We start from the raw sequence: 25,110 nt of genomic DNA, 5'->3' as shown, positions 1-25,110 counted from the left end.
TGTCCGTGTCCCTGTCCGTGTCCATTCCCGTGTCCGTGTCCGTGTCCATTCCCGTGTCCGTGTCCATTCCCGTGCCCGTGTCCATTCCCGTGCCCGTGTCCATTCCCGTGTCCATTCCCGTGTCCATTCCCGTGCCCGTGTCCATTCCCGTGTCCATTCCCGTGCCCGTGTCCATTCCCGTGTCCATTCCCGTGCCCGTGTCCATTCCCGTGTCCATTCCCGTGTCCGTGTCCATTCCCGTGTCCGTTCCCGTGTCCATTCCCGTGTCCATTCCCGTGCCCGTGTCCGTGCCCGTGTCCATTCCCGTGTCCATTCCCGTTCCCGTTCCCGTGTCCATTCCCGTGCCCGTGTCCGTGCGCACCCAGCAGCGGGGCGCTCTGCGGGCACAGCCCTCGCCCTGCTGCCATGGCCTTGGAGCAGAGATCAGCTCTGCGGGCGCTGCCTGCGGCCGGGACTGTGCTCAGAGAGCCTCTCCGGGGCCAGGTCCCGCAGGGCAGCCGCTGCTGTGTCTGTCCCACCGCGGGAGCCCCCCCGTCCCGTGGCCGTGGGTGATGCAATGGGGAGATTGCATCAGACTGAGCCCGTGTGAGCGATGGAATCATCCTCACCGCCCAGAACGGCTCTGCCGAGCTCCCCTCGCCTGCGAGGTTACTCACTGAGCGGCTGAAGAACCGGGCTGAGAAATCCCACCAGGGAGCGGGGGAACAGCGGGAGAGAGCGCAGCTCCCACGGGGAGCGGCTGAGGGAGCTGGAAAGGGGCTCAGCCTGGAGAAAAGGAGGCTCAGGGGGACCTTGTGGCTCTGCACAAGTCCCTGGAGGAGCGGACAGCCGGGGGATCGGGCTCTGCTCCCAGGGAACAGGGTCGGGATGAGAGGAAACGGCCCCAAGTCGCACCACGGGAGGTTCAGGTTGAATATGACGGAAAACTTCCCTGAAAAGTGGTCAGGCACAGGTTGCCCAAGGCACTGATGGAGTCACCATCCCTGGAGGTGTCCAAAATGAGCGTGGTGTGGCACTTGGGGGCATTGTTCAGTGTGAACACGGCACGTGCTGGCTTAACATTTGGACTCGATGTTCTTAAAGATCTTTTCGAACAGTAATAATTTTGTGAAGTTGACTAGTTAATAGAATTAATTATTTAACTATTTAATTTTTAATGATTTCACTATTTAACAGATTTAATTTCATTAAAGCCTTTCAGTTATTCCAGTTTGACAGTCTGGCTTCTGTTGAAGCTGCTCCACAATGACAGTGGGGAGCTGAGGAGGGATCTCAGAAGCATTAGCTGGAATGAGAGAGCTTGAAGTTTGAAAGGAAAGAGAGAGAAATGGGGTCTATTCCCCAAAATAACAGGTTTAAAACCCAAACACTGTTCAGGTATTCATCCTGGCACAGCAACCGGTGTGGCCCAGGGCACAGAAACGCACAGCACTGACTGCCCATGCTGCCCCTCCACGAGGCTGGGAAGGCAGCAGGGTCCTGCCGTGGGCCTGGGTCAGGACTGAGGAGCAGAAGTTTGGGGACATGGCACTGAAGGGGAGCGCTGAGGGCTGTCACGGGGAGAGTTAACTCCGGTTAAGGAGCTTCAGCTCCTCACACCAGTTTGGTTCACGCTGCGGTAGAGTCAGTCACTGCACGGCAATCTTGGGACACCTCCGGAGCGGCTCCCCAGAAGCACCCAGACAGAGTGTGGGTCACGGCTGGCACAGTTCATGCTGAGCCTGGAGAAGCCGTGTGTCCTGGGCCCGGTGTGTGCTGCCCACACAAACACACACACAGCACACGGTGCACACACACAGCACACGGTGCACACACACACAGCACACACACACAGTGCACACACACACAGCACACAGTGCACACACACACAGCACACAGTGCACACACACACACAGCACACACACACAGCACACACAGTACACAGCACACAGTGCACACACACAGCACACAGTGCACACACACAGCACACAGTGCACACACACACAGCACACACACACAGCACACACACACAGCACACACACACAGCACACGGTGCACACACACAGCACACAGTGCACACACACACACAGCACACACACACAGCACACAGCGCACACACACAGCACACGGTGCACACACACACAGCACACAGTGCACACACACACAGCACACACAGCACACGGTGCACACACAGCACACACACACAGCACACGGTGCACACACACACAGCACACACACACAGCACACACACACACACACAGCACACAGTGCACACACACAGCACACAGTGCACACACACAGCACACAGTGCACACACACACAGCACACAGTGCACACACACACAGCACACGGTGCACACACAGTACACAGTACACACACACAGCACACAGTGCACACACACAGCACACAGTGCACACACACACACAGCACACAGTGCACACACCCTGTGCGAGGCACAGCCGCATCGGAACCCGCCAGTTTATTTCTTTCTGTTGCCCCACGGCTGCAGAGGGACGGCCGGGCCCGGGGCTCCTTCAGCCTCCACCTGAGCTGCCGGCCAGCCCCAGGTCCCGCAAACCCGAGGGCTCTCTAGTGTCACACCCCGGCGGGTGACAGCGAGCTGTCCCGGCCTGCGCTCGGCGCTGAGCTCCGGCCCCGCCGCCCCCCGGGCCCGCCCCGGCGGCGCCGCCGCCAATGGGGGCTGCGGGGCGGGACGCGGGGCACTCCCGCTGCCCGGCCGGGACGGGCTTCGAGCCGCTCCGCTCCACGCGGGGCAGCCGAGTCCCTGCCGGTGCGGTGCCGGTCCGGGTCCCCGTCCGGGTCCGGGTCCGGGTTCGGGTCCGGGTTCGGGTTCGGGTCCGGGTCTGCGCTGTCTCTGCCGGTCCCGCTCCGCTCCGTGCTGCCGGCACCGGGACCCAGGTAAGCCGCGGGGGTCGCGCACCTGCCCGGCCGCTCTCGGCGGTGCCGGTTCTCCCCGGTGCCGGTGTCACCGCCGGGCCGAGGCGGCTGCGGGCCGGGGGAACCGGCGGGCCCTGCGGCGGGTCCCGCTCCCGGCAGATACACGTGGGCTGCAGCCGGCTCCGCGAGCACCTCCGAACGCCGGCGGTACCGGGCCGGGCGGCACCGGGCCGACGGCTGGGTGGGACGGGAGATGCGGACACCGGAGCCGGGGTCCCGGCGGGTGCCGGGCGGGTGATGCGGGGCGGCCGCGCCGCGGCGGAGCTCCTGGCCGGGATGTGCCCGGGCATATCCCGGAGCGCCGCCGCCTTCCCCGAGCGGGCGGCGGGGGGCGCCGGCGGGGTCCGGCCGGGCTGCGGGGGCGGTGGGCGAGCCGGGCCGGCGCTCCCGGGGCGCACCCACGGCCGGCACCCCTCCCGCCGCCAGCCTCGCCTCGCCTGCTTTTCCAGACACGAGCAGCTGCCACATGCGGGGGTCGCTAGATTTAGGTCGAGCATTAGGAATAAGTTCTTCCCCGGAACAATTCTTGCCCCGCCACAGGCAGCGGTGAAGTCACCGACTGGGGAGGATTTAATGGACGCGTGGATGTGGCGCTTGGGGACGTGGGTTAGTGGTGGCCTTAGCAGTGCTGGGGGAGCAGTTGGACTCCATGGTCTCAGAGAGCTTTCACGGCTTCGGCGGTTCTCTGATTATTGCAGGAAGATGGTGAAAGTTACTGAGAATTACATGCGGGGCAAAAAACCAGAAGGAAATCCAGAGTTTTATGCAAATTGATAGGAGCTTTAGGGGTGTTACTTGAGATACCTGTTAAGGCAGAGTGTGGGTTTCCAAAGTGGGCAGCCCTGACTTGGCAAAAATCCCTGGAAAGTGGGTATTTTGCCCTGGGGACTGGTGCTGTGCAGGACTGAGAGTGTGAGAGCAGCTCGGAGCACTTCCATCCGAGCACACGGTGCTTTCACTTCCAGCAAACACAAGCCCCCAGCCACTCCAGATAAAACAATTAGTGGGCAATTCTGTGCGCAGCATCTCCAGTTGGGAAACCTGCTGATTTTTGAGCCAGGTGGAAAGGCTCAGATTCCACCCTTTTTCCTCTTTTTCTGCTTGTGTGAAAAGCCCTTTGCCCAGAGGAGTCCCAGTGCTGCCGAGGTTCTCCCAGCACGGTTTGTAGCGCAAGGAGATGAGGAGACTTTGCCTGGACCAGAGTGAGGGAATGGCTGAGCAGGAGACTGGAACTGACTGTGGCCAACCATGAAGCATGCACTCATATTTTCCAGATAGCATTTTTTTCCCCCTGCCTTTCACTTGCAGTTCTTATTTAGGATTTCAGCTCTCTGTTCTTAGGTTCCAATGTATACAAGTGTCTCATCTTGAGGTACAGTGCTGCCTGGCTGTGCCAGTCAGTCCTGCAGCAGAGTAGAAATCTGTAATGTGTGTGCTGGCTCACGTGGTGACAGGGAAGAGCCACTGCTGGGGTGGTGGATGGGTGTCTGAGCCCCTGAGGGTGGCTCTGGGCACCTCCTGTCCCAGACAAGCAGAGACCCATGGCTGGAGGGGACAGGGTTTGTGGCTGGGATGGGAAGCAGCCCACCCTATCTCATCTTGTCCTGCCTGCATCCCTGCCAGCCCCCCCTGCCCCAGTACCTGCTGGGCAGATGGGGAGAATCAGCAGCCCTGAAGGTTTCACTGACTACTTTCATTTTCTACCTTTTCACTTACTATTTTCCTCACTCTTGTTTTTCTCCCAGAATCCTTTAGCTGCACACAAAAGAAATAGATTGGACTCCAATACTAATTTTTTGGAAGTCTAAATTTGTTTTGAAAATTACACTTTCATAGAGAAAAGACAGTGGCTGAGCTGTAGTGTTGTCACAGGGTGGATAAACTTCAGCTCACACTGTGGCACTGCTGGAACCATTTCATCTCATGCAGTGAAACTCATTCAGGAGCTCGTGGTTTTGGTATCTTAAGGGCTGATACAGTGGGGAACCTATTCTGCTTTCCTGCTCAAGCAGGATGTCTCTTTAAGACAATAAAAGAGTTCTTTAACAAATTAATTATGTTTTTAAGTTAGATATCATGTTTCTGGGACTGATGGCAGGGAGGTTCCTCTTTCCCTCAGCCTATAAGTACATTGCTACTGTGTCCCATGTATACTCGTTATGTTACTGTGTCACCTTTATATTCCCCTGACAAAATGTGTGGCTCTGGCAGTCTCAGGGAGACTCCATGTAGGTCCCAAAGAAGTGGGAGTTGTTGGATTTGGCTTTTCCTTTAGCCTCAGTAAGACCAGTTGGTGATCCAAGGTTGCTGCCATGCCAGGGCAGCATCAGGTGGTTTAGCTGTGTCCTCCATGTACAAATCAAATGTCTTGGATCTGCTGGTGTTCAAATAAGAAGCACAAAGATCTCCCAACTCTGTATTTCATGCCAGATATTCAACAAAATGTTGAGCAGCAGCAGACCTGCCTGGCACATGGGGTATGGCTGCCTCCTCCATCCTGAGTGATTCCATCATCCTGGCAGACGTCCTTGTGCTTGGAGCAGCTCTGACACAGGATTCCTTTGGCCTGTGTAACTTTCTGTATTTGGCAAACTGCTTTAAACCGGGTTCTTGAAGGGAGGGGGCTTTGAGGGCATTGTCTCAGCTTCAGGCCCTTTGAAAGGCTGGGAAATCCTGTAAATAGATGAGGAAAAGTGGAAAAGTTGTGTTCAGAGGAGAGTTTCACCAAAAACCCTGCTGGTTTGGGGTTTTTTTTTGTTTTGTTGAGGTTTTTTTCACCAGTGCCTTTTTCTTTGTATTACAGCACTTTAGAGATCAAGTAAAAATCAGCCCCTTGCTTTCCATATTCTCCATATTCTGGTATCTGGGCTCCTTTCCTGTTGCCTGCAATTCTGTTTCATTCATCTTGTGCGGTTATTTAGGGGCAAAAGCCTGAAGCAAACTCCAGACCAGAGCATCAGCAGTGCAGAGGCACCTGCTGCCAGGGGTGAGCAGGGCTGTGGGCCCTGAACTCACCCAGAGGCTGGGCTCAGGCCCCTGGAACCTCCCAGAGCAGCTGGGGGACTCCTGCCCTGTGTGCCAGCCCTCCAAAGGACATGTGTGTCACTCATCTGGGACCTGGCTTTCCTCTTTTTATTCTTCCTCCTGCATTCAACCTGTAGCTGGACCCTGACACCAAACCCTGTGCATCTCCTGGGGCGGTGACACTGGGCTCCCTTTTCACCACCTTCTGAGATGGTGACAAATCTTCTATTTAATGGTGTCAGGAACCTTTATGCTAGCTACAGGCTGAGCCCACGCCCCTCCCGAGGTGCTTGCAGGACAGATTTAGTCCCTTCAGCTCCTCCTGTCCCCGTGGATCTGGCTGCTGATCCTTGTATCAGCCCATGTGCTGCGAGCAGGAGCTACGTGAGGGTGACTCATGCGCTGTGCTGGTCTGGGCAGACCTCATCTCCCATGAATCCTGGCCCTCCAGAGCGGGGGGAGCCCAGCCAAGTGTCTGCTTCCAAAAGGCAGCGGCAAGGGAGTGGTGGGATTAGGCAGAGGAGGCAGAAAAAGCCTGCAGAGGAATGCTGCTGTGGGAGGGGAAGGAGCTGTGGCAGGAGGTGCTGGGGGTCCTGTAGATGATCCCCTCTGCTGCAAGAGCCTTGCAGGGGCCAGACATCTGGCCAAGCTTCCCTCCTAGAGAGCAGCTCTGGTTGAAGTGCCAGGTTCTTCTGGGCAGTTCAGGGTGGTGCCTTCCAAAAGCTGTTCGCTATTCCTGATGGGTGTTGAGAACTTGCTCCCAAGGCAGCTTGAACAGTTTTTCTCCTGATTTTCTGCACACGGTACGAGGAAAAGCAAAGTGGAGATTGGTCTAGTGAAAGTGGATTTTATTCCCTGTTGACATGGGAAGAACCCATCTAGAACCTGCAGAAATAATCAGGCAGTTCCAAAACTCCAAATAAATTGCTCAGTTTTGCAACTTCAGTCTGAACTGCTTGCCCTGATCAAGATGCTGGTCCTGTGCTGCCCTTTGAGCCATCCTTTCTGACAGTATAGCCCTGTGGCTCCTGGGCTGGTTCTGTTGTTCTGCTGAGCCATTAATGCACCTCAGGAAGGCTCTGGAGGGTGTTTCAGAGGGAAGTGAGAGCTTGTTCTGCTGGTCCTCCGAGTTAGCTGTGAGCGATGCCATGCAGAGCTGAAACGTGCATGGAGCAAGAGCCTGAGCGACTGCACAGCTCCAGGGTGGAGCAGCAGGGCCACAGGGGTGTGTGTGTGTGTCCCTTTCTGCTGGGGACACAGCAGGACCACAGGGGTGTGTGTGTGTGTCCCTTTCTGCTGGGGACACAGCAGGACCACAGGGGTGTGTGTGTCCCCCTGTCTGCTGGGGACACAGCAGGGCCACAGGGGTGTGTGTGTGTCCCTTTCTGCTGGGGACACAGCAGGGCCACAGGGGTGTGTGTGTGTCCCTTTCTGCTGGGGACACAGCAGGGCCACAGGGGTGTGTGTGTGTCCCTTTCTGCTGGGGACACAGCAGGACCACAGGGGTGTGTGTGTGTCCCTTTCTGCTGGGGACACAGCAGGACCACAGGGGTGTGTGTGTGTCCCCCTGTCTGCTGGGGACACAGCAGGACCACAGGGGTGTGTGTGTGTCCCTTTCTGCTGGGGGTGCAGGGTGTGTGTGGGACAGTGTGTCCTGCTCTGCCAGGGACACATCAGCCACCAGAATTTGGCGCTGTCACACCAGTGCTGGATCCTGAAGGCTTTGCTGAGCCTTTGCTGGGGCCAAGCTCTCTACTGATTGTCTCTGGTACCCAGAGCTACGGCTGGGGCTGGCAGAATCCACTGGTGACATGAGCAGTTAGTGGGTCGGTACTTCAATATTGGGACTAAAATTTCATTTGCTGCATTGTGAAGCTGCAAGATGGCAACAGAATGGGGAAGCTCATCACGAGCCTTGCTGGGAAGCCTGGAATGGATGGAGCCATGTGGAAGGAGCCAGGAATCACCTCCTGCCCGAGTCCCACCCACGGCACTCAGCAGTGTTGGCTGCTGTCCTGGCCAGGTGGAGATGTCCACCCAGAGATGGGCACACTGATCATCCCAAATGTGTTAGGGCTGGCTTTGATCTCTCTGCCTTCTCTTCCTCTCGTTCCCAAGCTCCCCTCTCCTCTTCAGCACAATGGCCTGCCAAGAGAGCGAGTACCTGGATGACCAGAAGAAATGTGTCCCCTGCAGAAAGTGCATGCCTGGGCAGGAGCTTTCCAAGGTAAATTGACTTCTCTGTAAGGAGCAGAAATCATCATGGGTGGCACAGCTGGGTTAATCCTCTGCCAGCCTCCCTTCAGAAAGATGATCTTAGGTCCCAGCATGTTGGGAAGAGCAGAAACTTGGTAGGATGGGATGGTGGATTGTTTCACTTACCCTGGTAGAAGGGTGAGACAATGAAAGCAGGAGGTGGTGGGGGATTTAAGACAGCACAAGAAGCAAATTGATTTCCTTTTTTTTACTGGTAGAAGTCAAAATTTCCCCTGGTCTGTAGCCCTGAGCAAGGTCACCCTGCCTGGCTGGGCTGCGCATGGGTGGGTGCCAGCAGGACACTGCTGCAGGGAGTCCCAGCCTGGCCTCAGGGGTGAGAGGTTTGGAATGGTGGGAGGCAGCAGGGTTCCCCTGGTGGTGCCTCCTGGGGCATGGTGCTGCTGGAGCTTTCCAAAACCCAAAGCACACCAGTGAGTCCCAGCTGGGCAGCAGACAGGGTCCCCCAGTGTCTCCTGGGGACTGCACTGGTGGCAGCTGCTCTCAGCTGGGTTCTGAAGAACATGAGCTGTGGCCCTGCCACCCTTTGCCCCCAAAGAGGGGACACGGTTTCCCTCAGTTCCTTTTGGAACCCACGGTGACCCCTCACCACAGCCATGCCCCCAACCTCGTGCCTTGCAGGACTGCGGCGATGGCAGCGGCGGGGACGCGCAGTGCGTGGCCTGCCCGCCCAGGAAGTTCAAGGACCGCTGGGGACATCACGGCTGCAAGCCCTGCCTGTCCTGTGCCCTCATCAACCGCCTCCAGAAGTCCAACTGCACAGCCACGGCCGACGCCGTCTGCGGGGAGTGCCTGCCAGGGTGAGCGGGGCACAGCCACCACAGCCACACCTGGGGACAGGCAGCGAGGGGCTGGGCAGAGGGGGCTTCACCTGAGCCCCCATGGTCCCACGTGGGACCTGAGAGGAGCCTGGGGACCCAGTGATGCCTCTGTGAGGACACTGCCAACGACATGGAAGTCAGACCCATCTGGTGGGTCCCATTGTAGCTCCAGAGAAGGGAACCTGAAGGTTCCTGTAAAAGAGCTGTCAAGGAGAACTTCCAGACTCTAGGTGTTCTGTGGACACCAAGGTGGCTGAGCTGTGGAAGATGGAGGGTTGTAGACCACTATGGTTGGTAGTCCCCAAAGAGGGGGTTTAAGCGGTGACTGAAATGAAGTGTCTGTGTTCAGGCAGCCTGTACCAAACCCAGGTGCTGCAGACACCGCTGGCCAGTGGTGGGCCTGGGACAGGAGTGAGTCAGGGCTCCAGTGTATGCACCTCAGCTGTAGCTGGGGTGTTCCCAGCCCTGTGGGGAGCCATTAATCATTAAAATCCACTTCAGCAGACACAGAGGTGGGAGTGCTGTTAGAAAGATGTTGCTTCTTGACAAATGTCTCAACATGAACGAGTAGGTGCAGTGTGGTTCTAGCCAGAGACAAGAGCCCTGCTGCTCCTGTTTGTTGCCAGCCAGGCAGGAGTGCAGGGTCAGCTGTCCCCCTCTGCTGTGGGGTGGGTGGCACAGCTGGCTGCACAGGCAGGATGGTGGGAGCTCACTGGGGACCAGGCTGAGCCTGTCTGCTCTGTTGGCAGGTTTTACAGGAAGGCACGGATCAGCGGGCAGCTGGAGTGGGAGTGCATTCCCTGCACCAAGCAGACGCCATCCTCCGAGCCGCAGTGTAGGTGCCCCCACGCTGGTGGGCTGGGGGCAGGTGATGTGGGCACGGGGGAGCCTCAGCCCTGCTGGAGGAGGCACAGTCATGGCATGTGACATGGGATGGGCAGGGAAGGGGTGGTCCAAGCCTCGGAGTTTGGCTCCAGCACTTTGTGGATTATGTTTGCAGGCCGGTCCAGAACAAACCTGGTGAAGGTCGCTGTCCCTACTGTACCACCACAGGACACAGCCCTTCTTGCTCTGACCAGCAGTGCCCTGGTCATCATCGTCTTGGTGCTTCTGGCGCTTTCCATCATCTACTGCAAGCGATTCTGGAAAAGCCAGTGCCAGAGAGGTGAGTTGGTGCCTTCCTCCTTGCTGTGCCATTCACCTGTGCCTATGGCCCCTTCCTGCTGGGTAGAGCATTGCAGCTTTCACAGCACAGTGACCCAGCTGTTCCTCAGCCCATACAGAGCAGGCACCTCATCCTGCTTCTCATGCCTGCAGGACCTCTGCTGTGCTTTACCTGCTCAGTGTCACAGAGGAGCCTTCCTCCTTCCTAGGGCCATCAGGTGGAGGAGGCCATTTCACAGTCAGAACTGCCAATCCTCCCTTCTGAGGTGTTTCTGCTTGGGTGCTCTTTGCTGCAGAATGAAGAGGGCTGTAGGTTTGGTGGCCAGGGTTGGGGCAGAATGGCATCCAGCAGCATGCCAGGGAGCTGCTGGGCTTCCAGCTCCTCGCTGGCAGACATACCACAGGGCTGAGGACATGCTAGGGAAGCGAGCCAAACCTCTGCTCAGGCTGTTTCTCCTCTATCCTCCAAGTCTTCCTGAGGACACAGAACTTCTCAGGCCAGCGAGCAACGTTCCCAACTGCAGCCACACCCGGCAGGTTCCTGTGCGAGGAGCAGATGTCTGGACCCTGCTGCCTGGGTGTGAAGAATTTGAGCCCTTGCTACAGGCAGGCAGAAGGTACCAGCTCTTGCTGCCTTCCCTGGGGAGGGGAGGGTGGTGCTGGGCTCCAGCTCACATGGTCCCAGGATGAGATGCCCTTAGGCAGAAGGATGGAGCTGGATGTTGAGCTTCACTGATCCATGCTGGTTTCTGGTTCCAGGCCCCGTGGAAGCGGTGCAGTTCATTTCAGATGGGGAAGCCGTGGGTCTCCAGCTCCCCTCTCTCCAGCCAGAGATGGACTTGCCACCAGCCACTGCAGTCAGCACTGCCTCCAAGGCCCAGCTGGGCAGGAGCCTCCTGGAAAGCCAGCCCCTCATCCGAACCTCGGGCCACGGTGACTGCCTGGACGGGGTCCTGCCGCCCCCCACCCCCAGGCAGGGCCGGCCGGGCACGGTGGAGGCCCTGGCCCCGCTCTCCTCCTGCGCCTCCGAGATGCAGCACAAGTGGCCACATGCACCCGTGGAGTGCACTGAGCTGGACCTCCAGAAGTTCTCCACCCAGGCGGAGTTTGTGGGTGGTGAGCGGCTGGAGGATGCAGCAAGCCGGGCGATGAAGAGGATTCCAGCAGAGAGCGGTGCTGTGGTGCAGGAGGGGGCTCATCACTTGCCCATGGCCGAAATCCCACCTGGGGAGCAGCCGGTGAGTTCCTCCAGCCTCGTCACTCCTCAGAACTGCTGCCAGTTGCCCAAGGCTCAGGCACAGAGGCTGGGCTCAACACAGGGGTAGGAGCATGGACTGAGTTACGTTAATGTAGGGTGGTAAGGCTGGAGGGACCATTCCCTGAGCCCCTCTGACAGCCCTGGGAGCAGAGCCAGGCTTTGCTGTTCTCTCTAGGCTGCCACCAACCTTGGGGTCTTTGTCTCGCCAGGTGGATGATGCCCAGAGCCTGGTGACTCAGATCAGCAGCACGGCCAAAGGTAAGGGGCCTTCCAGTCTCACCTCTGTACTCCAAGTATGGGCATATCAGAGGCAGGTTCTTGGAAGGGAGCTCCTCCAGAAGCCCACCATGTCCCCACCAGGGACTTACCTGACTTGTGGCCTTTGGTGCTGCTCCACAGGGTATAATTTCTGTGATGCTGCCTGGAGTGGCCTGTGGGCAGGTGGCCTGGCTGGTCACCAGCTTCCCCAGGACTGAGCCAGCTGCATGTTGCTGAGCTCTAAAAGTGATGTTGGAAGAAATACCTTCCCTGGCAGGGTGGCCTTTCACCTGCTCATCAGGGGCTGAGGCTGGAGGCTGGCTGTTCTCTTTGCCCTTATTCTGTTTGGGTAGGGTGAGTACTAACCCAGCTTTGCTGTGTTGCTGCCCCCAGGTCTCCCCATAGCAGAGCTGCCCCATTCCTTGGTGCAGTCGCTTGCCTTCTTGTTGGACCCTTCCTTGAACGGTGTGAAGAACTTCAGCCACGTGGCACTGGAGCTGGGGCTCATGCCCCAGTTGCTGGGACGGATTTCGGGGTTCGAGCAGCTGGTCACACACTTCAGCTACGCGGGAGCCGCCGTCACCGTCCCGCTGCTGGCGCAGGCGCTGCAGCGGCTCCAGCGGTTCGACGCCTTGCTCCTGCTCTGCGACCACTTCACACTCAGCCCCACGCCGGACCGCCAGCACTAGAGGACAGGGAGGGACAGAGGAAGCTGCATGCACTCATGTGAGAGAGGATCTGGTGGCCTGCAGTCACATAACCTCCCTGGTGTGCATGGCAGGAGCACACAGAGGTGGTCTTTGCATCATGGAATGGAAGGACACAACAGGGGCATCTCTGCACAGGGGTTCCAGGAAGCACAGCTGTGCCTTTTCCCTGCTCCTGGGGGAGGGCTTACTCAGGCCCCTCCAGAGGCTGTTTTTCTCTGGCTGTGACACCCTTGCCTGTCAGTCATTATGCTGCCTGTGCTGTGGTGCTCTGGCTCTGCAGCGAGCCCTCTCCTGCCCCACTGTTGCCACAGGGCTCCCTCAGCCATGGGGCTCTGTCTTTGTGGGCAGTGTCCTCCTATGGACCCAGCCATCTTCTCCCTTCCATTCCAGCTTTCCCATCCTTCCTCTGGCCCATGCTCTGCTTTCCTGGGTGCCAGCTGCCACTTTCTGTTTACTTTTCAGTTGCTTCTCTCCCTCTGTGTTGCAATTTCCTTGGCAGATGACCTGGCCATGGCTGATGTGCCAGGCTCCAGCCTTTGTCCCTCTGTGCCACCCTGGCACCTTCCTTTCATGTTCATTTGTGGTGCAGTGTAGCATCCTGGCACAAGTTTCAGACAGGTTCCCAAGATGAGCTGATGTAAATCCTCGTTGGGCTGTGGCTGTTGGCTGTGGGCAGGTGCAGGCTCACCCCAGCCTCGTGGCTGTTCCCTGCCCATCACCTCCAAAGCTTCACAAACCGCCTGTGGTGGCACAGGGTGTCAGGGGCAGGGGCACTGTGCCGTGGGTGGCAGCTGAGAGCTGAAGCTGTGACCGGTCACAAGCAGCAGTGACATTCCTGTGCCAGCACAGCAGGAGCTCCTCCAGAAGCTCCTCCTCTTTTAAAATAATATTTTTCTTTTTTTTTTTTTTTCCTGCCTAAAAATGGCCAGGTTTCTCATTCCTGGGAGCTGCTGCTGGGAAGGGGGAGCACCCTTCTGCTTGGTATTTCATCCTGGGGGGATTTGTCATAACTTGCCACAGTCTTGCTGTCACCGCTCACCCTGATTTCGGTGTTGTGCCTGAGCCTGGGGGCTGCAGGCAGCTGGGCTGTTCTCGGTGTGCCCTGGCCACTGGGGCTCTGCTGGTGGCCCTGGACAGGAGCGGGGGCTGCAGGACACGTTCCTGAGCGGGGCACAGCGCTGCGGGGGCGGCCAGGCACGCAGCCGGCGGCTCCTGCCGGGGTCACGGGCAGAGCAGCTGCCGGCGGGGCTGCGGCGGTGGCTCAGAGCCCAGCACCACTGACAGGGCTGAGGCTTCAGTCCCTCCATGGGCCATTCACTTAGGAGTTAGACTCCAGGATCTTTGTGGTCCCTTCCAGCTCAGGAAGTGAGTGTGGTGTCACCCTAGCTGTCCCGAGACTCCCAGACAGCATCGCTGGGGCTCTGCCTCTGTTGCTTTGTTCCTCACTGCCATGGAGTGTTTTCTGCTCCTGCCTGTCACCGGGGTCTCAGGCCGGTGGTGTGGTGGTCACCAGCAAGTGGCACTGTTACCCCACTGCCTGCTGCCCCCACCCAGGCCCCTGGGCTGAGCCCACAGAATTCTCCTTTATCTGACCACAGTACCTTCCAGGAAGGCAGACCTCCCCCCCAGCCCAGGTAATAACAGCTGCTGGTGTTTCCTTTCCCTGTTTAAAGATGTTGGGGCTTGAGCACGCCCAGGGTGTGCTCAGATAAGTGAAGTCATGGGCAGTTTGAGCTGGACCTGGCACCTCCCCTCACTGCTTGTTTCTTCCACATTCAAGGTCATTTTGCTGCTCTTTGCTCCCCAAGACTCACAGCGTTGAACCTTGTTCCATGTGGGGCCAGGATTAGTCAGACTCTTGCTGCACAATCGCTGTTAGGGAGCAGCCAGGAGTGTTGCTATAGCACACACAGCCTGGGGCCAGGGATTTCCTGTTTGAGGCTTTTCTGTGGCAGGGAGAGTGCTGGGTTTAATCACCTCACAAAATCCAATAAATATTTAATCCCTCTGTGGACATAGTCACTTCCAGTGGGAGGAAAATAACTTCACCCACTCCATCTGACTAAGAGCCTCCCTGCAGCTCAGCTTGCTGGCCCTGGCTTTGAAGCTGGAACTGGGCTGGGTGTGTTGTCCTGTGTGTTCCCGTGTCACCAGTGCCACCAGCGTGTGGTCACTTGGGACAGCCGGGCAGGATGGCAGAGCCAGCCTGCTCCTGTCACATGGCAGTGTCAGGAACAAGAGGTGAGCAGGAAGAGTTGTTAAATTAGAGCTGTGGATAGCAGGGACGTGTCACAGGTGTGTGCTGCAAATCTCTTCACATGCTGGGCAGCTCCATCGTTGTGCCATGGTGGGACTCTGGGCCAGGCAAATGGAGTGAGGCTTTAGTTCATTTGTTTGGAGATTTTCCTCACTTTTATAAAGAAATCAGCCCCTTTTCCTTCATAGCCTTTAAGGTAAACTTATATTTCAATTGTTTGATATCTGAGCAATATTGCAATCAAAACTCAACCCCTGCCTTGAGGGTGCAGCGCTGTGCTGTGTGTGGGTCTGAGCCACGCCATACAGGGTGTGTAGGGTGCTGTGTGCCATGCCACAGCTCCTGCCCCTCAGGAGGCTGTGCCACAGGGTGTGCTGCCTCAGCACTGCTTGCCAGGGACTGGTTTTATGTGTTTGAGCTGTTGTGGTTCCCCTGCAGAGCCTCACGTCGGTGCAGGTCGCACTGGTGGTGCTCCAGCAGGGCTGGGCACTGCACAAGGGCATTGCAGGACGTGGCTGTGAGGCTCCCCCGGCTCCCAGCCAAGGGCTGCTCCCCACTCTCACTGTGCTCATGGCAGACACCTTCCTTCAGCTGTGGTGACAAAGCCAGCTGTGTTTACAAGGGCCAAAAGTTCAACAGGTAGCCTTTAGCCCACCCTAAGACCCTTTGGCCAGGCTGCCTCCAGCCCAGCCAGAGCCCTCAGGGAACCACGAGAGCCTTGAAAACCGGGATAACGCCATGACTGGGGCATCGGAGCCACGGTGATCCCTGAGCAGGGAACTGCTTCAGCGGGGAACCAATGGACTTGATACTTGACTTTGTAATAGTATTTTCAACATTACACATGAAATGTAAGGGAGGGAAATTCCTGTAGTGCTGGATCTCATGCCACAGCCTCAGGAAGCCATTTGTGCCAAGCTGGCATGGCTCACAGAGAGGTGAAAGAAATCAAATAACTCTGCATCTGTACAAACTTGAGCTAGGACTGAACAGTGGAAACACTCCAGTGCAATGGGGTTATTTTTTTACAAGTGATTGGTTTCCACACCACTCTTGCCTGGAAGTCTGATTTGCAGAGGAATTTGTATGATAAGTTTAAATCCAGCCCTGTTCTGGGAAGCTCTTAAGCATAGACTTAAAATAGGCACATACTTCACTGTTGTTAAAGTGTTTATTCTGGTAAACAATTGGTGAACATCCCTCGGGTACTGTTCCTGAACAGGGGGCTCATGAGAGCTGTCCCTCCAATGTGCTTTTAACAGAAATGGGCAATACTGAAGAAACCTTGGTGTTACTGATCTGGGCACACTTCTTGGAAGAGTCTGCAAGTGCTGGGGGGAGATTCCCATCTCTGTGCTGGATTATTTAATACTTCAGACTCTGGTGCTTTTCAGAAAAAATAATCACTACATTTCTGTAGCCACGGTCTACCCAAGGGAATACATGTTGTTTTTTATGGTAGATGTTATTTTTCTTTAAGGTTATGAATAGGTTATTTATATTTTTGTAAATTCTGTGCTGTTACCATTGGAATTCTGTAGCATTGTTACTGTTGGGTTTGGGGTGTTGTTTGTGTTCAAATCAAGCAGAAGTTGAAGCTCCTACCCCCTTTTAATGGAAGGGGGTTGGTCCCTCACATTCCTCCAGACCTGGTGCTCTTGAGTGATGTGTGTTTGTAGTTCAATAAATTTGGAGCCAGACATGGTGACGCTTGGTGAGTTTTGCTTCCTCTCCCCATTGCTGTGGGCCCCCTGCCCGCCTGCTGGGCCCTGGCTGGCAGGGCAGGCAGCGCTTCCCAGAGAGATGCTGCAGCAGCCGAGGTCAGCAGCCTCATCCCTGGTGTGGGGACGGGCAGGAGGGGCTGCAGTGGGTGGTGCTGGATGGGGGGGCCATGGCCCTGTCCCCTCAGGGCCCCCCCGGAGCGCCTGCCCCCCACCACAGGCATCAGCTTTGGTTTTTACGTGGGTTTAACGTTCCCCATAGTGGCCAAGTCTCTGGTGTGGTTCCCTGCATGGCCTGGGGCCAGGGGGAGGCAGAGACCCCTAAAAGATGCCCAAGGAACTCCCATTCCTGAACCTTCACTGAGGAACAGTTACTGTTTAAGCTGGGTAATTACGGGGCTCATTAAGCCTATTCATGCCCTTATGCTGGTATGTTTAAAATAATTATTAGCATGAAGGATGTTTTCTATTCTAATTAAAGCTATGATACTTGTCCAGACTCTGGCAGGCTCTAGGAGTGCTTGCAGTGCTGCAGCTCATCCTGTGTGTGAGGATGCAGTGCCGTGGCTGCAGGCCTGGCTGTCTCTGTCATTCCACAGGACAACAGCTATGGACAGCACAGCCAGGGCCCAGAAGAACCACTCATCCACCACCAAACACAAAGCCATGGAGTGGTGGGGGAACTCAGCATCCACAGCTTCCAGAGAAGCCTTTTCTGTGGAGCATGGTGTCTGGAGCCTGCTGTCATAGATGCTGTATGTGCTGCAGCCCGGGTGTTCTGAGAGTGCCCAATATCCCCACAGTCTGCACAGGTTCAGTCTCAGTGTCCCTGCCTGCACCAGCCTGAGGCTGAAGGTGTGGGCAGGATGCTGTGGCCCTCCCATGGGTGACCTGAGCCCAAAGCCCTGCCTGTGCCTGTCACCTGGCTGAGGTCACTGTCGCTGCAGGAGGAGAGGGCCAGAAGTGTCCATTGGGAGAGCAGCTTCCTCCATGCTTTTGGGATGGGATTCAACCTATGTCATGCCTTACTTTCGAGTGATTCCTGGCTCTGGGGTTGTAATCATCTGGGCTCTGCATTCTCAGGTGGCTGGACACACTGCAGTAGGCAAAAGGGAGGTGGGTTTGGCCACACCTCAAGTCTGTTCTTCTGGAAGAACAGGGCTGCCCCTCCCAGGCAGAGCAGATGCTCCCACCCAAGGCAGGAACTCCCAGTGATCAAGAGGTTTACACCCCCTCTGCTCCTCACCTCAGACCACTTGTGCTGTCTGGTCTTGCCTTGTTTTTGGCTGAAGCCCAAGGAGCGATGCTAAATCAATCGTGTTCTCTTCAAAGTGCTTGGGATTCTTGTACTCCAAGCTGGGATAAGAGTCAGCTCCTGTGAAGCAGAGCTGGCAGAGAAACACACGTGCTCCATGTGAGCAGACAAATGTGTGGCTGAGGGCCTTGGTGGTCAGAGCAAGGCTGGAGCCACCTCAGCCACTCTTCCCAGAGAGGCTGGCAGCAGGTCAGGGTGCTGAGGTACCCGCTCCTTCCCTCAGCTGCCTCCAGCAGGAACATCTCCAGCTGGGATGCAGAGCCGTGCAAAGGCACTCACAGCTTGGCAAGCCTCCGGCTGCAGGGGGAATGCCAGGGAATGCTGTTTGGCCCACGAGACACACGCACTGGGCCCTCTCCTGAGCTGTCTTTGGAGCAGGAAGGCAGATGAGTGACCTGCTGCCCCCAGCAGCCACAGATCACAGCCAGCAGTCCTTGCTGAGACACATGCTCCTGACAGATGGGGTTTTGCTTTAAAGAGCCCAAGTGAAATGTGTGTGGTGTGGATACCTCCCTTGCACACCCTGAAATGAACCTGCAGAGGTGGGGACCAGTCCTTGTGCAGACAGGGACCCCTGAGCTGAGCTTATCTCAGACCTGCTGGGGTGAGATTGCAGTCACATGAGGTCTTTGCATCCTTCTCACAGGAGACCCTGCTCGGAGGGCATGTCCTTCTCCCAGTGAGCACTGAGAGGCAAAGGGGAGCTGCTGGAGGTGTTGGCACTAATGAAGTGTTCCGAGTGGGATCCTGCTTGGGACCAGGCTAATTAATGAGCCCTGTGTTAACAAGAACTCCATGGTCTACAGACAGTGGAGCCAGAGGAGCTTTCTAAGGTCTCCGTCCTGTGCAGGTTCTGGAGGCACAGAGCAAGAGCTTTCACAGTTGCACTTTTTACTAAAACCCTGTATTTGCTCTGGACTGAGGTGACCTGGATTAAGATCAGTGTTTTGTTAAAACACTGACTGAAATTCTGTAGTTACAGGGAAGGGGTGGCTGCCCTTTCCCATGCAGGAGAGGGTAAGCACAAAGTCCTCAGGGGAGGCTGATGTGCAGAATTTAGTGAGAAAAGGGCAGGAATGACACCAACAGCTCTGGAATGCCTTGGCAAACAGCTTCCCTGCTTTCACACTTCATTTCCTTGTCTAACCCTAACCAGGAGGCTCACCAGTAAAGAAACCTTAAACACCTGCCCTCCATGTGCCCCTGGCCCCTGCACAGGGGCTGGGGGACAGGCAGATGAATTTCCATTGCTAAAATTGAAGACTGAAATTGGTTAGAGAGACATGAATTTCCTTACAGAAGTTCCTTTCCTTCTCTACTTTCCTTCCCCACAGGTGTTTTACTGTTTCTTCTCTGATTTTCTCATTCTGTATTTCCCCCAGGCTCCTCCTGCCCGCTCGGTTCTTACCTCACTGTGTCTCTGCAGGACATGAGGGCAATCACAAGCAAAGGAAAACACATTTTGCAGCACATTATTGAATTGGATGTGTTTGCCAGGAGGCAGAAATCCATTGTTCTGCCTTGCACACTCACCTTCCCAACCTGTCAGCTCACTCCCAGGGAGTGAAAAAGCAGCTGAAGAGGTTCACAGGGCATGTTTGGGGAGCTCAAGGCTGCTGGGTGGCCTTGCAGGGAGTGCCACTGTCACCCACAGCCTTGGTGGGCAAAAGAGCCACCAGACTCCGAGGAACTAGACAGAATGCTTGGGGGAGCATTAATGAGAAAAAACCATCTCATCTAGGACCAAACTGTGAGCAGCATCCACAAAAAGCCCCAAAACAAACAAGCAAACAAAAAACACCAAACCCACCTCATTCTTTTTATTGGCAGCAGATGTTGATTTTTTAAGGGGAAACAAATCCAGCTCCAATCCCAGAGCTCTGCTGGAGGCAAAGAAACACTGTCTTTGGGGACAACCTGATGCCAATAATTACTATTATCCTTCCAAAATACATTATTATCCCAAATGAAATTCCTATATTCCTGCCCTGAGCCCTGGTGGTAAATGAGGTTTTTGAGCCTGGCCAGCCTGTTTCTCTGTGGCAATTAAAGGAAGCTGATAGCCTGGACACTGGGCTGGTTTGCCCTTCTAATGCAGCAGCACTAGGGATGAAATTTTAGCAAAAGAATAAAGTGTTTATAAAACCCATTAAATACCTTTTCACACACCCCCTCATTCTCCTCTGAGCTGGTTTGAAGGAATTAGAGGATTACAGATAAATACCCCAATCAAGTGCAGTAACAACAGGGCCAAGGCTCATCGTTTCTCACCTCCTACAGCTAATGTGAACACGCTGGAGCAAGGAGCACCCAATGCCCCAGGTCTGTGCCCTGGCCACCTCCAAAGTCAGACAAGCCAGACGTGACCCCAGGCTGGGGCTCCCATCCTGCCCAGCCCAAGGATATCTCCATCGAGAGCAGGTGGGCTGTGAGCTGCTCTGCTCCACACCTCGGCCTTACCCTGGTCCTGTCCCGAGGGTCTTCCCAAGGCATCAGCCCCACACCCTCTGCCCTGGGTACCAACAGGGCTGTGCTCCTGCCCTGAGGCACCTGTGCCATGGAAAGGCGTTAGAAATGGCAGCTTGGAGTCCAGAGCGTGTGTGTGGACACAAACACATCAATACAGACAGAAAAGAAACGGGGGAAAGGCTCCTGTGCCCACTTTGTACGGGGAGGGGGAGCAGAGAATATGTCAGCAACACTCAACACTGCAGATAGAAAAACTTGTCCTACCTTCCCTCTCAATCCCTCCTTCCTTCACAGTGACCAGGAGAAACAAAGACAAAACAAGCAAATTGGCAGCTTGGCGCTTCACAAAGAAGCTGAGTTAGTCAAGTGGTGGAGATGTTCCCATTTACAGCTGAGATGCCTGAATATTTTGCTAAATATTCATGGTCTTTATTAGCTCTGTTAATCATAGCAGTTCTGGAGAATGAACCTCCCTACACCCTGCCCTGCAAGCCATGCAAGACAGCAAAATACTTATATTCTCCTGAATGGAAGGCAAAGCAAGGCAAGTTAGTGCAATTCTGTTAAATAGAACACAGGGTGTGTCAAATCTAATAATGGGGGAAAAATGTATATCCTGCCATAGAAAAATGAACATAAAGAGGAAAGGGACACTGCATTAAAGACTTTATTTGGAGTGCAGCCATTGCCATTTCCATGAGGGAACAGTCGGCATCAGTCACTGTTCGTCAGCACGAGCAACTGGTGCATTTAATTCCAGAGCAGGGTGGGAAATGGAGACAAACAGTTAAATAATTGAACTGTGAAGAGGAGTTCAGGAATGACAATGTACTGTGAAAGAAAAGCTGTAATGGTTAAGACTAAAACTCATTCCTTTCCACCCTTTAGGAGAGACTTAGTTTATGAACCTGAATGTGAAAGGTGCAAGCAGTGTATCACAGTTCAGAAGCAAATTAAACTCTCCAAAATAGCCCAGAGCCACCCAGCCTGCTCTAACTCCCCACTGCTGGAACTGTGGTAAATCCATCATAGAAATGATCCAGGCACTCCTTGTATTCTGAATTCTGCCATGTTTGCCATGTATCACCAGTAAAAGGTCAAAATAAGCTGTAAAAAGAGAAGGAAGCTGCAAAAGGTTAAGGCTATTGATTAATTGATCACTTAATTCCTGTGGAAAACTGCCTGAGGCAGGATGTGGCTGCAAAAAAAAACCCCATTGCCTCAAAAATAGAAACAAAATCTGCTGCTCTGACACTTGCTACCATCATTTTTGTTAGGTATCGTAAATTATCTCCTAACAGTACCCACAGTCTGGGCACCCTGGAATCACACTGATTGTGGTGTTCAGCTTGGCTCCAGGTGTGGGTTTGAAATGGAAATTACTTCTGCAGTGCTGTAGGAACAGCAAGAAACGGTCAAAATTCCTTTTTGGCTTTGAAAATTCCTGTAGCTGCTGTCAGCTACAAACAGCAACTGCAGGTCCCTGCAGAGGGGAAATCCTGGAGACAGGAGACCACCGAGGTGCCACAGCCTGCAGAACCCTGTACCAGATACAGATGTATGCAATGAAAGCATGTGGGAATGATATAGAGGATATAAACCTTTATGCTCTGAAGCCCCATTAACTGTGAAGTAATAAGCAGGAATTCCACTAATGGGGACCCTCCCTGTACTTGCCCCTTACAGTGTCCCATAAAGCAATTGGGTTTGTCTCCAGCAGATGCATTAGATGGTCCATTCATCTGATTTTATAAAGCAATTAGTCTGTTCTCATCTGCCAAGAAGACTTTTATGGGCCTGTCATGGAGAAGTCTCTTCAAGTGACAGACTATTGTGCTGTACAACCAGACCTGGCTCCTGCAGAGCTCAGCCTGTGGCTTTTGCGGGGGTTATTACTATTTTAATTTCCCTCTCATGTCTGGTTAAGTGACAGCTGCTCTCCACTTCTACAATTTGGCACTACTGAACTGGGCATCATCAGGCAGTGTGGGCTGCTGGGGGAGTGAAACATCAATCAAGGACCAAGCACATTAACTCAACCCTTATTACCAGGGCAAATAACAAAATACCAGGGATGGGCAGCAGAGCAAGAGGTGCTTTTGCTTTGCTGCCTGTGGAGGCTCCATGTGGCCTCCCGAGGCAGGGCTGGCTCCAGCACAGCCCCCAGCACAGCACCCACACCCCTGCCTGCTCTGGGTCCCTCCTGCCCTCCCAGCACTGCTCAGAGCAGGGTTGGAACCTGCTGCCCCATCCTGTCAGGGACCCCAGAAACATTAGTCCTGCTCCAGTGCAGAAACCTGACATCACAGCACAGCTGGGCAAAGTCTCCAATGTACCTGCTCAGCACAGACCGGGAAGAGCCGAGCTCTGGGAGTGCTCTGGTATCACCTCAGGGGAGCAGTTTAGGAGCAGTCCCTGGAACTGGGGTGGGGTCTGAGCACCGGTGGGACAAGGCAGCTTGTGAAATGCCCTTAGTCTTCAAACCAAGCGCTGACTGCAGCCCGTGCCTGGTGCTAAACCTGTCCTCACTTGCCAGTGTTCCTGCCTGGGCTCCATCCAAAGTCTGGGAGATCAGAAGCGTTCCTTTGCCCACCGCAGCGCAGGAGTGGCGCTGGGAGGAGGCAGCGGGGGAGAGCAGGTGGGCTCTGTGGGGACAGGTGAGTTCTTTGGGGGGCAGGTGGGCTCTGTGGGGACAGGTGAGTTCTTTGGGGGGCAGACAGGCTCTGTGGGGACACGTGAGTTCTTTGGGGGGCAGGTGGGCTCTGTGGGGACACGTGAGTTCTTTGGGGGGCAGGTGGGCTCTGTGGGGACACGTGAGTTCTTTGGGGGGCAGGTGGGCTCTGTGGGGACAGGTGAGTTCTTTGGGGGCAGGTGGGCTCTGTGGGGACAGGTGAGTTCTTTGGGGGCAGGTGGGCTCTGTGGGGACAGGTGAGTTCTTTGGGGGGCAGGTGGGCTCTGTGGGGACAGGTGAGTTCTTTGGGGGGCAGGTGGGCTCTGTGGGGACAGGTGAGTTCTTTGGGGGGCAGGTGGGCTCTGTGGGGACAGGTGAGTTCTTTGGGGGGCAGGTGGGCTCTGTGGGGACAGGTGAGTTCTTTGGGGGGCAGGTGGGCTCTGTGGGGACAGGTGAGTTCTTTGGAGGGCAGACAGGCTCTGTGGGGACAGGTGAGTTCTTTGGGGGCAGGTGGGCTCTGTGGGGACAGGTGAATTCTTTGCGGGGCAGGAAGGTTGTCTCCACAGTCAGTGAGAGAGCAGAGCTGTGTGCCCCGGCTCAAAGGAGAGATTTTGCTGCTGCCTGGGGCACAGGGCGGCTGCACATCATCTCCCACGCGGGAATTCGGGGTGTGCCTTTCACATCCAGTCTCCCAGGTAAGGGCCAGGCTCCCTCCTCCTTCTTCCTCCCCTGGTCTGTGAGTGACCTAAGATGCCAAGTTACTTCCCAGTACAAGATGATGGTTTGACACCGGCCCACCTACACCCCACTTCCAGGGCTTAAACTGGATTTAACTGAGGACATTCCCCTCTATTCCTGCAGCATGCTTTGGCCAGCCCCTCCGTGCTGTTTTCCACTTGAAGAGCTAAGTGATGATAATTGTATTCTGTTTCTCCTTCCTGAGCTAATTTTCTGACTCATTGTGGGGTTTTTTCTGCTAGCTTTTTGTTAATCTAGTTGGCATGTTGTGGTTTCTTTGTTCATTATATGGTGGGGCTATATAAGAGGATTTGCCTCTGGAATTCAGGTATTCCCTGCACTGTGCTCCCCGTTATCGTCTTCATCAGCAACTCTGCTGAAGGCACTCTGCTGCATTTGGCATGAGCTAATCTTAATAAATTCGGGCTGTTAATCACTCAGACATGTCTTGCTGGATCTTTGCACGCTGATTTGTGTGTGCTCAAATAGTTTCCCGGGAGTAGGCCTGGGGTGACTCAGTGTTTCAATAATCTGAAACTGTCCCTGGGGGTTCTCCCTCCCAGGGGGCTTCGCCTGCCCAGGGCACCGCGTGAGGGTTCGGTCTGCAATGGGAAGAGGGAGAGGTCTCCTCATGGCAGAGGCTTCCTGGTGGATTCTCCCACCCCACACTGCTGGGTTTGGACCGAACTGAAGCGGCAGCACAGCCTCGGTGTCCGGGAGCTCCCCCTCAGGAAGCCTCTTCCACAGGTGGGCGGCTGTGGGACTGGAGACAGCTTGGGGGATGTTTGTAAGGAATGTTTAAGAATCTGTTTACGTGCCGAGTTGACTCCGACCCAGCAGAAGCCGAACTTCACAGATTCCTGTTTCCAGAGCCTGGCTTGGAGTCCAGCAGAGATGCAGCCTCCTGCCCCCCAGGCACTGGCCATGCCCTGGTCAAACAATGCTCAGGTCATACTTTATATATATATATATATATATATATATATATAGTGCATTCCATGTTTGCCTGAGTGCTGCTGGGAGCCAGGGCATCCTCAAGTGATACAGGAGCCTTGAAGCACTGGGTGAAGTGTGTGAGGCTCTGAATCTCACTCAGGCATTGATAATTATCAGTCCAGATAGCTGAGCCATTACGGAGATTCGATACAGTCAGCTCTTACATCCTGCCCATTTAGGGGAGAAAAATTCAGCAGTGAGGAGATGCTGCAATTGACAGATCCAAGGAAAACCAGCCAGGTTCTTTCTGACAGCAAGAGATAGCTAACTACAGGGTTAGCTACCAGATTAGCAGAAGATCAAGGGAGCATGGAGAGACCCCTTCTTTGGAGTAAAGGCTTGGATTCCTCCAGAAAAAGGTTATTCAGCCATTTAAAGAAAGAAAGGAAGGAAAACAAACCTAAGAAATATTAAAGACAATACATGGCAGTTTGAGAGCTGCTCACCCAAAGCTAGTGAGGAGTGAGGAGCAGTAAAAAAGCAAATGATAGCTTCTC

At 55.1% G+C, this 25,110-nt stretch overlaps 1 protein-coding gene across 2 annotated transcripts; it reads left to right on the top strand.

Annotated features, from left to right (window-relative positions):
* Window positions 1-2,675: 2,675 nt before the first annotated feature.
* Window positions 2,676-16,403, top strand: EDA2R (ectodysplasin A2 receptor). Of its 2 annotated transcripts, XM_086850256.1 has the most exons (10): window positions 2,703-2,898; window positions 8,080-8,188; window positions 8,857-9,035; window positions 9,806-9,891; window positions 10,057-10,221; window positions 10,691-10,837; window positions 10,980-11,458; window positions 11,688-11,736; window positions 12,130-12,297; window positions 12,357-16,403. In XM_086850256.1, exons 2-10 carry the CDS (start codon window positions 8,102-8,104, stop codon window positions 12,464-12,466), a joined length of 1,470 nt encoding a protein of 489 aa, XP_086706382.1. In that variant the 5' UTR covers window positions 2,703-2,898; window positions 8,080-8,101; the 3' UTR covers window positions 12,467-16,403. The 2 variants fall into 2 exon arrangements, with proteins under 2 accessions (XP_086706381.1, XP_086706382.1); XM_086850255.1 differs by having other exon boundaries at window positions 2,676-2,898; window positions 12,130-16,403.
* Window positions 16,404-25,110: the final 8,707 nt, after the last annotated feature.

The sequence above is a fragment of the Cyanistes caeruleus genome, chromosome 14, assembly GCF_971803275.1.
Source record: "Cyanistes caeruleus chromosome 14, bCyaCae1.hap1.1, whole genome shotgun sequence".
Taxonomy (NCBI): Eukaryota; Metazoa; Chordata; class Aves; order Passeriformes; family Paridae; genus Cyanistes; species Cyanistes caeruleus.
This window is presented reverse-complemented; position numbering and strand designations above follow the sequence as displayed.